General features: G+C 43.8%; 1 protein-coding gene across 2 annotated transcripts in view; it reads left to right on the top strand.

Annotated features, from left to right (window-relative positions):
- Positions 1–12733, top strand: part of PLXNA2 (plexin A2) — a 350823-nt gene that overhangs the window by 44719 nt on the left and 293371 nt on the right. For both annotated transcript variants that reach the window (XM_072647950.1, XM_072647951.1), the window contains exon 3: positions 1382–1564. In XM_072647950.1, the coding sequence (XP_072504051.1) occupies positions 1382–1564 (183 nt within the window). The remainder of the gene's footprint in view (positions 1–1381; positions 1565–12733) is intronic.

The following is a 12733-nucleotide window of genomic DNA, read 5'->3' on the forward strand; positions in this document are numbered from 1 at the left end:
GATCAAATATAAACTCTTCTGGTTGGCATTTAAAGGTAATAACATGGCTCCTTCACACCTTTCCAGTCTTATTATACTCTATGATCCAATAATACTAGCCTGGTAGTTAGCTGCTTCTTGAAGACAAGACTCCATCTCCCGTCTCTGTGCCTCAGCACTGGCTGTCCCCTGGATATGGAGTAGTCCCTAGCCTCACTCATGCTTCCTCACTGCACCACCCAGCTCAAATCCCACTTTCTACAGGAGACCATCCCTGGTCCCCCCCAGATTTTCTTCTCAGATTTTCTTCCTCATATACTGTATAAATCTTGTACATAGCTAGTTATTTACATGTAGTCTCCCCCATTAGAATGTAAGTTCTAGGGCAGTAACTGTTTTTTGCCTTTCTTTATCCCTAAAATTTGGCACATTGCCTGACACATAAGTGCTAAATAAATACTTGTTAACTGACTGAATGAAGATAAGGATATAGAAGTCAGGGAAGAAAAATGACCAGAAGTCCCTTGTCCTTTAAAGGGAGACCGCATACTAACGCTCCCTGAAGACAGAAAAATTCCAGTGACAGGCGTGGAAAGAGGAGGGGAGAGGAACCCTGGACTTAGACCCCACAGGGCGTTTCTGTTATTATACAATGAAATTTTTTTTTGAAGCACCTACTATGTGTGTAGCATTATGCTAAATCCTGGGGTGGACACAAAGTTTAGGTAAGATAAAATCTCTGCCTTCATTGAGCTTGCAGTCTAGTGGAGTGATAACAGTAACAGGGCTGAGTCTAAGAGACAATAGTATTTTGTAACTGCATTGCAGAGTTACAAAGCAAAGTTTCTGTTCACTGGTTCATCCTATAAGTCTCAGGAGGAAGACTGATATTGACCAGAAGAATCAAGGAGGGCTTTTTGGAGGAGGTGGTATTTCAAATGGGATATAAAAGGATCTAGATCCATGGTGAACTTAGACCATAGAAGAATCTAAGCTATTATTCAGCTTTGCAAGCAACCACTAATCCCTTTCCCCAAAGTGACTTAGTGACAACTTTGGATGAATAGTAGAGAATTTTATTCATAACATCATAGATTTAAAGAACCTCAGAGGTCATCTAGTATAACCCTATCATCTAATGAATCACTCCTTGGGGTACCTCTTGGAAGGCTGTTTGTAGGGTCTAATGAAATCTGTGAGTCACTGAATAGTTCTTAATTTTTCAATTTCTCAGAAAAACTTATTAAGCATTTGTGATAATAGAGGATGAAGGACAGTCAGTCTCTATGAGGCTTCATTGACCAATGATGATAACTGAGTATGTCCAGCATCTCAGATTTGAAGGAAGTGACCCTTTTCAGCTCTCATCTTTACTCATGATTGCTTCTTCCTTCTTTTCCAGCCGGTCCCCATAGATGACAACTTCTGTGGCTTAGACATCAACCAGCCTTTGGGGGGCTCCACTCCTGTGGAGGGGCTCACCCTCTTCACAACCAGCCGGGACCGAATGACATCGGTAGCCTCCTATGTCTACAATGGCTACAGTGTGGTCTTCGTGGGTACCAAGAGTGGCAAGCTGAAGAAGGTAGGCACTTTAATGTATTTCAGGTGTCATGGTGGGATTTGGCAGAAGATGTTGGCACCAGAATTTTTTGGAAGACAGAATGGGAATGGATCTAACAACGGGCAATCCAGGGGAGAAGAGGATCCAATATGTGGATTTTTTAAACCTTAGGCTGGCTTCCTGTACCAACTAGTGTGCCCCCCACCCCCTACCTCATCTTGCCATTATCTGTGGAGTTTTGTTTGTTCTTGTTTTAAATATTTTTATCAATAGCCTTTTTTTATACCACCTAAATTTCCCCCTGAATCCTTTTCCCTCTCCACTCCCTGAAAGCCATCTTTTATAGCAAAGAATTTTTTTAGAGAAAAATACACCATCATGACCAAAAAAAAAAAATCTGATATTATAAGCAACGTCCCACACCTGTCTGCCATTATCTTGTTAGTTCACCATTCCAACCTGTTGAGACACTGAAAAAATCTTGATTGTGTCATCCAGTTGGCTATTCCTTCCAACCTCATGGCATCCACAAATTGGATAAGCATGCAATCTATGCCTTCAGCCAAATCTTTGATAAAAATGTTGAACAAACGGTCAGTTGGTTGTACAAGGAATTAAAGCTCATTTTTTTCCTTCCCTGAACTACAAAGGTTCATCTTCTTGGAAGCTGGGGGATGAGAATCAAAGAGAAATTAACACCAAGTGGGAACAATTTCTGTATGATCTGGTTTCTCATTTTTTAAGCCATAATTAACCCCTTACCTCTAATTGGTCTAGATAGTAGAAAACTGAATTCATTGATCACAAGTTGTATGTTTTGGCTTGACTTTTTTGAGGGCCTGCATGGAGAGGCCATGCAGACAGACTGGTTAAGGCTGAGGAGGGCTTTTAAAAGAGTGGGGGTCTTGGAATCAACAAAGCTCAAGTCCCAGCTCTGAGAGTTATCTGTGTGACCATAGGCAGCCATGTCATCTCACTGTGCCTCAATTTCCTTGATTGTAAAATGGAATAACATTTAACTTGCAGAGTAGTTATGAGAATAAAATTAGATAATGTATGTAAAGTGATTTGTAAACTTTAAAACTCTATATAATGTTAGCAGCTATTATCATCATCACCAATTATACTACCACACATTATTGTGAGGAAGTACTTTGTAAATCTTTAGCATTACATAAATCCGATCCAATTCAATAAACATTTATTAAGACCCTACTACACTAGATACTAGAGATAACAGGATCAAGAACACACAGTCCCTTTCCTCAGTGAGCCTACAGCTTGATGGCATGCTGGAGGGCAGGACAGATAAATAACTGTGATATGTGATAAGCGCAAAGGAGGCATCCAGGCAAAGTGTTAAGAGAAACTTGTAGAAGAGAAAATTTTCTCTCCTTAGGAAGGGGAAGGTGGGAGAGGTCCTGGAAGAAATATTTAATAGAAGGGCTGGCATTTGTCAAGGCTTGATGGAAACTGAGAAATTTCAACCTGTGGAAGGTCATTCTAGATATAGGGGACAGCATGAGCAAAGACTTGGAGGTTGGAAATGTGGAATGAGAACGGGATATGGAAAGTAATCCAATTTGTCATGCAGAGTAACATACAGTAGAAAGTACACTGGCTCTGGGATGAGTTAAATCCCACTTCTTTGACTCCCTAGCTGTTTGAATTCGGACAGGACACGGCCTCCTTAGACCTCAGTCTCCTCAACTATAAAAAGAAGAAGTTGGACCAGATATTTCCTGAAGTCCTTTCCAGCTCCAAATAATGATCCTATGAAGGGCAGTAGTTATCTCCTTTTTCTCATCTATCATCATCATTATTACTACTAAGACACATAATAACAATTTCAAACCATCGAGGGTCAGGGTGTGGTTGTTGGTACGCCACTAAGCCAGGGTAAATGGGTATGTGGCCTGGAGTTACCACCTCTCCTTCTCCAGATGGATGAAGCCTCAGCCCTGCCCTGGGAACCCGGGAAGCCCACAGTCTGGGGAACAGCTTTCCCTGGCCGTGATGACATCATCAACTGGAGGGTTCAGGCTGCTTAATCTGGCAGCCAAGGAGGCCACTCTTGAGGCAGGCTACAGCCAACAGCTTGTACCTGCTTGTAGAGCATTTTGGGCTGGGAGCAGGAGCACAATCTCATTCATTATGTGGGATTATAGGAGCAGCATTCTTTCCAGTCCCAGTTTAATCCTTCCTCCACCAGAGCCCTCCCCACCACCTGCCACTGACAGCCTCAGTGGAGACCTTGCTGCATCTCTCTCTTTGAAGCTGACCCAATCATCTCTCTCCTCACAGATCAGTTGAGGGCCTTAGAAGGTAAAGGATTTGGGAAGGTAGGAAAGGTGGAGGGAATGTAAGGAACCAGGAGAGGAGTTTCTGGGAGAAGCCCTGTAAAGCTGCCAGGAAGGGTTGAGAAAACAGATATGGCTTTGGCATGAGGGCAGCAAACCTTCCAGATCTTGTCTGGTTCACATGTCTCTGGAGAACTCCATTTAACCCTTTCTCTGTCCAATCCAGATGCTACCCCACCCCCAACCAGCTTTATGTTCCTTTAGATATCCATAGAGGAAATATCTAGGAAATATGCCTCCTGTTTTCTTCTCTTGAATCTGACAGCTAAAGCTCTTTTCCTAGCACAGAGCAGCCTTCTTTCCAGGGAAAAGAGTTCAAAGAATCTTAGAACTATAGAATCTTGGATCATCTCTCCCAGGGGATCTTATCCTGTTTTATACAGTGGGACCCATTTGGCAGTCAGATGAAGCCTGTGGATACCTTCCCAGAATAATGTTTTTAAATACATAAAAATAATATACATCAGATTACAAAGGGACCCAAATATATTGAAATACAGTTATTAAATTTTTTTTTAAGTTCATGGATGCCAGGGTAAGAACCCCTGATTTAGTCCAATCTATTCATCTCTAAATGAGGAAACCAAGGCCCAGCAAAGTGACATGATTTTCTCAGTCATATAACTATGATTAAAACACAAGTGTCCTAACTTGTGCTTTTTCTACTAATGTCAAGAAGTGGGACCAAGTGCACTGCTCTGGAATATATAACAATATGTGACACGAAGTAATCTGTCAGTGTGTTTCTTGCTAGGTACTCAGTTCCCTGGTGACCATTTGAGTTGAAAGGAGAACTCAGGGTACAGTAAAAAGAGTACTGAAGGTGGATCTGAATTTGGGCCCCCCACTGTGCCAACTTACTATCTGTATGACTGTCATTTCCCCTTGTGAGGCCTCAGTTTCCTCATCTGTAAAATAAGGGGACTAGACTCCAAGGTCCTTTCCAACTTAGACCTCAAATGCATTAGTGGATTAATCCAGAGTAGAAGGATTTGGCCACCATGGTACTAAGCTGCCCAATATCTGTTGACTTTTTGGGAACACAAAGTTCTTTCTTATAAGGCATCTTTCCAAACTGAATGCTCAACTTGGGCAAGTTTAGCTGACTCTGTAGAAAACACGGCCCCAGTATGTATAGGCAAGTCAGAGGGTTCAAGGGTGGGGCAGGGGAAACCGCAACCTGTGGGGCACTTTCAGACACATAAGCAGGCTGCCCCCATGATGTTGGCTTGGCCTTTGCATGACTGTTTCTCTGAGTTTGTCACTCACCTCCTTTGGTCTGCTCACCCTATGATTCACATCCACCTTTTAGGGAGCCGGACAGCTCTGAAATCCCAAGCTTGTTCTTTACCCTGCTGGTAACCACCCCCACCCCAGGCCCTCCAATGGAACTGCCTGTCAGGAAGCCCTGGAATGTCCCCAGGAAATGCTTCTCTAGTCCCGGCTCCACAACTCTTTCAACATGGAAAGGAAAATAAAGAAGAAAATAGACAAGTGGGGGCGGGGAGGGGAGCCAAGGGGATTCAGCTTTCATCTTCCTTTGCTGGGCCATGCAGCTGTCCGCCTGCTCTACCTCAACCCATAGAAAGAGGCCATCTCTATGGGGTGACAAACTAGGATTGGGGAAACGGACTCACCGGTATCATCACACTCTCCTCATCATTACCAAAAGGCACTCATCATGGGGCCTAGGTACTACAGGGGGTTTGGAAGCATGAGCTTCATGATGTGGCCTCTGAAAAGTGGCCTCTGACATCATCTAACCCAATGCCCACCTTAGGAGGACTTTCCTCTCCAAAATCTCCAACAGGTGGCCATTTGTTCTTCAACAGAATTCATTTGTTCCTTCAGCATTCATTAAGCACCTGCTACATTCCAGAGAGTCTTGGGATAAAAACAACCAAAATGATTCCATCCTTCAAGAGGCTGCCTTTGGAAATCTCCCAAGGGTTATCTGTGTATTTAGATCACAGGAATCAGAGATCTGAAGCTAGAGGAGAACTCATTTTGTAAATGAGGAAACTGAGGCCTAGGGAGATCAAAGGACAGGCCCAAAGTCATGGAGTTTGTGATTGGCAGAGCTAGAATGGAAATTCCATGATATCTTCTACTACACCTCCCTCGGTATAAAGCAATTGGGTGACGTAGAAACACGGATCCCTGCTGGACACATATTGACTTAGAAAGCCACAGGTTAACATCATTTATGTCATCTTGTGTTCTTTATTTACTTTGTTAAACATTTCCCAATTTTATTTTCATCTGGTTAGGGCTCCTGGGGGAGTTTTGTGGCTTTATGGTAGATTGGGTTGACTCCACTGATCTAAAGGTTTAAGTTTGGTATTTGGAATCAGAGGACCCGAGTCCTACCTCTTCCCCTTGCCTCCTGTGTGATCTTAGGCAAGTGCAGATAAATCTCTGAGTCTTACTTTCCTCACCTGTACAATAAGGGCGTTAGAAAAGGGGCTAGATGGTTTATAAGATCCTTCCACTTCTAACCATATTTTTAATCCTAAGAACACTTGGTTGGTTGTTGTCCTTCATCTTCGAATAGGACCAAAATGATATCACCATTGTAAAGTGAAATTTCAGTGTGTTGGACTGTGGCTGATCAGACCAATATGAGCTCGGAATGCTCTACCACAGTTTGGGCACAGATAGTCCGTGTGAATATTTGGGGTAGAAATTTTAGAGAAAGCAATATGTAGAGTAGAAGGTGTGAAGCCTAATGGAGACCTGGGTTTGATTCCTACCTCTGACAAGTGCTAATTTGGGAGTTATTTGACCTTCAGGAGGTTGGCTAAGTGGATAGAGTACTGGTCTTTGAATCTTGAAGACCCCTAGATCAAATCCCTCTTCCAATGTTTATCTTTCCCAGGTGACTCTGGGAAAGTCATTTAACCACTATCGCCTATTATGTGTAAAATGAGCATAAGAATAGCACCCACTTCCTTAGTGGGATCAAATGAGATAACAGATGTACTTAGTGGACCTGAAAGTGCCTTGTAAATACTAACTACGAACTTACTCTTCTCCTCCTTCTTCCTCTTTTTCTTCTTCTCCTTCTTCCTCTTTCTTCTTCTTCTTCTCCTCCTCTTCCTCCTTCTTCTCTTCCTCCTCCTCCTTCTCCTCCTCCTCCTCTCCTCCTCCTCTTCTCCTCCTCCTCTTCTCCTCCTCCTTCTTCTCTTCCTCCTCCTCCTCCTCCCCTCCTCCTCCTTCTCTTCCTCCGCCTCCTTCTTCTTTTTCTTCTTCTTCTTCTCTTTCTCATTCCTCATTATTATTATTGTTGAAAATCAGTGGTAATAAATTTGAGAAGGTATCACAGCACCGAGGTTATCAAGGAGGAGGATATAGATGAGAGCTGATTAGAAGTTATCCCACCAAAAAGTCTAGAAAATATCCACTATTCCACACTGATATATTTCTTACCTCTGGAAAGGGTTGGGGGTGGGGAGATGTCTTTTTCAGTGTTTTGCTTATTTTTTGTAATTCTGCAATATTCACTTTTAATTTTTGTGGTTGCTCTTCTTTTCATTTACATAGTTGTTTTCATTGTGTATATTGTTTTCTTTGCTTTATTTACTTCTTTCTGTGTCAGTTCATGTAAGTCTTTCCATGCCTCTCTGTAATCACGTTTGTCATTGCAGCTCAGTAGTATTCCTTTACATTCATGTGCTGCAATTTTGTTATCCATTCCCTAATCAATGTATTGCCTTCATCATTGTCCATCTCCCTCTTACAGATAAGGAAATGGAAACAGAGCCAATTAAGTTGCAAAAAGCTATATCTGAACTCGGGTCTTCCTGACTCCAGTGCTCCATCCAATGCTTCTTGTGGTTTAGTTGTGTCTGACTCTTCATAGCCCCATGTGGGGTTTTCTTGACAAAGGTACTAGAGTGGTTTGCCATTTTCTTCTCCATTTCATTTTACAGATGAGGAAACTAAAACAAACAGGCTTAAGTGACTTTCCCAGGGTTATGCAGCTAGTAAGTATCTGAGGTCAAATTTGAATTCAGGAAGATGAGTCTTTGAGACTCCTGGGCTGGCACTCTCTCCACTGTACCACCTAGCTGCCCTCCATCCAATACTACTATTTCCCATTACTAAGAATAATTTGCAAAGAAGGCCTCTTCTTTTCAATATAGGATTCCAACACAGATGTGAATACTGTTAGGCATGCAAGAAGAAAAAAATTTTTTTCAATACAATTAATGAAGTTTTGAACTCAGGAAGAGGCCCTTCTAAAATCTGTATTTTATGGAGATTAGAATGTTGGTTAGAAAGGTCTTAAAAACGTGAAAGTTCCCTTCTTGGCCCAGTTGGGTTAGAGATAGTGGCACTGGGGATGATACTGACTTCTTGCCACAATCCTTAAGAAAGGGAGCTTGTTACAGTAGAAGGAACACTGGAATCCTCCCTCTAGTCAGTAGACCTGGGTTCAAATCCGGCAACAGTGTAACCATGAGCAATAATGGACTTCATTCTCCTCATCTATAAAATGGGGGGATTCAGCGAGATGGGACCTCTGAGGTCCCTTTTAGCTCTAGAACTATGATCATACCAGTGCCTTTGTTTCTAGGATTCTGTGTAGTGAAAAACAATCTGATGGTCCCCTGGGGCATTTTTGCAAATTCACAAGCTTTGCCCTTTGAAAACACATAAGGGGAGCCACTAGACTCTTGGCAACATCCCCTTTCCCATTAGCTAACCATGACTGAGATGCCTGTGAAATTCCTGAGGAAAATTCTTTCTGCCTTTCCCCAAGGAATAAGCCAACACTAGGTCTCCGGTCCTTGGCTCACAGGAAGCACTGATGTCACAATCCTATTATTTTCTGCTTTGTAATCTCACAAACAATTTATTGAGCAAAGCTCCAGAAACTGTGAGTTTCAGTTTTTATGTGCTGGCTACAATCTCCCACCTAAGCAGAAAGTATTAACTCTCCCAAGCCTCAGACTTACTGCTCAGGATTTTGGCTTTGGCTATCCTGTCTATGTTCAAGCTGCCTGAGTTTGCCTCTTCCCGTGTTCCTGACATGCCTTACATCAAATTACTGCTGTTATTACCCTGCCCCCATGTCACAGATGAGGAAAACTGAGACCCAGAGAGGTCACTCAACTGGCCTAAGATCACAAAGAGCACTCATGGCAGAATAAGAGATCTGTGAATCAATCGCTAAACATTTATAAATGACCTATCATGTGTCAGGCACTGGCAATATAAAAAGAGACAAAGGACAGTCCATCTCCTGCTTCTCCTTCCCTGTGTATCTCTGTCTACCTCAGTTTCCACATCCATAAAGTGGGGATAGTAGAAACACCTACCTCCCAGGATCCAGCGAGGCAGTATTTGTAAAGCGCTTGCTTAGTACAGTGGCTGGCACATGATAGGTGATTTATAAATGTTTAGTGATTAGTAGGGAATTCATAAATGCTTATTCCTCCCTCCCCCACACCCCCCACCACAAGTCAGGCCCATGGACAAGTTTCCAACCTGTTGCTTGGCTCCATCATGAGGTAAGGGAGGAGCCGCTGAGCCGAGCCGGAAGGAAGGCTGAGTAGGATAAAGAGCTGAGAAACATGCCATCTTCTCAGCCAGCCAGGCCAAACAATAGCAGTTCATTCCCCCTCTGTGGAAATGATTCATTCCTTTTTGGGTGTGAACTCTTGATTCTGTAAATAGTGAAGGCTCCGGGTCAGATTCTGTGAGATGGACACCCAGCCATACTGGGGGTTGGAAGGCGGAGATTGAGGCTTCTCCTTCAAGTCCCTTCCTATATTCCACCCCCCACCCCCCAAGCCTGTAGCCAGGAGGGAGTGGGATAGAGATACTGAGAGCACTGCATCCCTGGTAATGAGGTTGGCTGCCTGCCCAGGTTCCTGCCAGCAATCTTAGTTTGTTTTGTTCATTTATAGGCCTCTTGGGTCTAAAGAGCTTGGCTTCTGAAAGCGGGTAAAGGCTGAGTTTGGTCAGCATAGGACTGGGGCCTGTTTACCACTGTCCCCCACCATCCTGAAGCTCTACCCTAACAAGTGTAGAGAGGGGATGCCTAGGTTTGCTCAGTTTCCAAGTATCTGCTTCTGCCATGACAGGACATCTCTCTAAGAATAAATCCCATGCCACCTAGGATCATGGGATTTGGAGCAGAAAGGTACCTGGGGGAGGGCATCTCATCCACTCATCCAACCCCCTCACTTTAGAGGTGAAGAAACTAGTCCCAGAGAAAAACAACTTGGCCAAAGTCACACAGCTCACGCTGCGGTATCCCTTGACCCCAGATCTGTCAGTGTTCCCATTATGCAGTCCTACTTCTCGATATGATCCTTAATTTCGAGTTTATCATTTCATCAATAATAAGCAGTGACATGGCCCAGGGGACCTGAACTCTAGCTCTGCTTCAGGCATACAGTAGTTGTGTGACCCTCAAAGGGGAGAGGGGAACCCAGATCCCTGCCTTCCTATCCCCAGTGTGGCTGCATGTTGGAGGGGTTTGGGGGTGCAGTTTTGATATATAGAGCTAGTTTCAGATCCCAGAATCTGACCCAGAGCCTTCACTAACCCTGTGTAACTCCCTAAGAGCAGGTATGGATGGATCTACAAAGGTGCCTTGGGAGGCGCCTATCCCAATGACGTTACATAGCCTAGATGCAAAGAAAACAGTCTATATGTACCTAGTGCTTTTAAGGCTCATAAAGCTCTCTCATGTTCATAATATCACTTGATTTTCATGGTGACCCTGTAAGACAGATGGAAACGGAGGCTCCTTGGCTCTTCTGACATCCAGGACTGTTTTCACTGTAGCACACTGGCTCACTGTCTCATCCATTTCATTTCTTGCCTTTCTTGTGGCAGCCTCTTTCAGACTAAGCCCTCCTATAAGTCCTGAGTATCAGGAACTGGACCATCTATTTACTATCTATCCTTAGCAACCCCAAAAATCCCAGAGACAATTTCGAAGTTAAGGCTGCCTGCTTTTTGCTCATTTTGATTTTCTAGCTGCTTGGCCTCAGAAGGCAAAACAGAAGGTGGTGCCCTTGGTTGATTATTTACCATTTATCCTGTAATTAGCTTGTTTGTTTGTACGTAGTTGTTTGTATATTGTCTTCCCTGTTAACCTATGAGCTCCTTGAGAGCAGGCACAATCTTTTGCTTCATTTTGTATCCCCAGAATTTAGCTCACTGCCTGGCACACAGAAGGTGCTTAATATACGCACTGACTCATTGGAAATCAGAGAGAGTCAGATTTCAACTCACTATTATATGAAAAACTTTCTAACAATTTGAGTTGTATAAAACTGAAATATCTCAAGGGATGAACTGTCTCGAGAAGTGGAGGACAGCCTCACTGGAGGTGGAGGACAGCCTCAGGAGGTGGAGGATGGCCTCACTGGAGGTGGAGGATGGCCTCAGGAGGTGGAGGATGGCCCCACAAGGTTTCTTTAAGCTGAGGCCACGTAGTTACTTATCAAGGAGGCTAGACAAAGTTTCTTATTCAGGCCTAAGCTGAACTAGCTGACTTAAGTTTCCTTCCATCTCTGAGCTCCTGTGCCTTGGTGACACCGATCTGACCTCTGTTCCCCAACCTCCTTCTCCAGTTCCTGAAGGTGACTTGCTGGTTGGAAGGGCTGCTCAAGGAGCTGGGAGAAGAATTAATACCAGCTTTCTCTCCTTCAGCCATTCCCATTCCAGAAGGGACATCAGGGGAGAGAAAACAGGCTCAGGCCCCACACCTCTGGGCAGTAGGTCACTACTAACACAAGTTATCTGAGCCCCAGAGAAGTTAACTGTTTTGGTAAGGGTCACATAGCTAGTTAACCATGGAAAAGGAAGTGGAATCCAAGTCTTCCTATTTTCTCCAGCCAGCCCTAACTTCCCTGATAGGTTATAGATCTGCTACTCACAGACATAGGATCAAGTGCAGAAATGTCTAAGACAGCAGACTCTCCCTACCCTCTCCCAAAACTTAGAGTTGCCTCTTCCTAGAGACAGGCCCAGAGCAAGTTCCTAGTGGCCAATTCACGGGCTGGTGGCTTTAGTGAATTCCTCTTCCTCCATGGTTCCCCAAGGTGTGCAAACCTCAGAGCAGCTTCTTTGGCCACACAGATGAAGGGATTAGGCAACATGAGGAAAATCCACCCTTCCAGGCCTGAGTCATGGGAAAGGATATTTAAGAGACTGGACCATCTGACCTTAGTTCATCTAATCCGGTGGGACTCTGGTCTTCAGTTGCATTAGTCACCAACAGAGGCAACCCCTCCATGTCCAATCAGCAGTAAGCAGCAGGCCTGGGGCTCCCCTCTGAGGGCCTCAGGGACAAAGGCAAGTTTCTGACATGCTATTGGAGCATTGCAGAATTATCTAAGAAAGGCCTGTCCCCATCCTCCCCGTAACAACAGTAATCACGTCTCCATAACCTTAGCAACTAGCATTTATTCAGTGCTGTAAAATTTGGAAAGCACTCTGCAAAGGTCTTCTCATTTGATCCTTACAACCACCTTGGGTGGTAGGTTCTATTATTATAATATCATCCCCCATTTTATAGATAAGGAAACTCAGGCTGAGAAAGGCTAAATGAATTACCCCAAATCGCACACTTAGTAAGTGTCTGAAGAGAGATTGGAACTCAGGTTTTCCTGGCACCAAATCCAACATTTGCATCACCTAGCTGACTATACTACTTTAAGGCATATGATGTGCTTATCCTGTGATAACCCTGAGAGACTGATAATACAAGAATGAACGACTCATCTAACCACTCTGAGCTTCCATTGCCTCGTCTGTTAAAGGGGGATCCATTTTGTAGGTCACCAGAGTTTTCATCTTAGCATAT

The sequence above is a fragment of the Notamacropus eugenii genome, chromosome 2 (genome assembly GCF_028372415.1).
Source record: "Notamacropus eugenii isolate mMacEug1 chromosome 2, mMacEug1.pri_v2, whole genome shotgun sequence".
NCBI lineage: Eukaryota > Metazoa > Chordata > Mammalia > Diprotodontia > Macropodidae > Notamacropus > Notamacropus eugenii.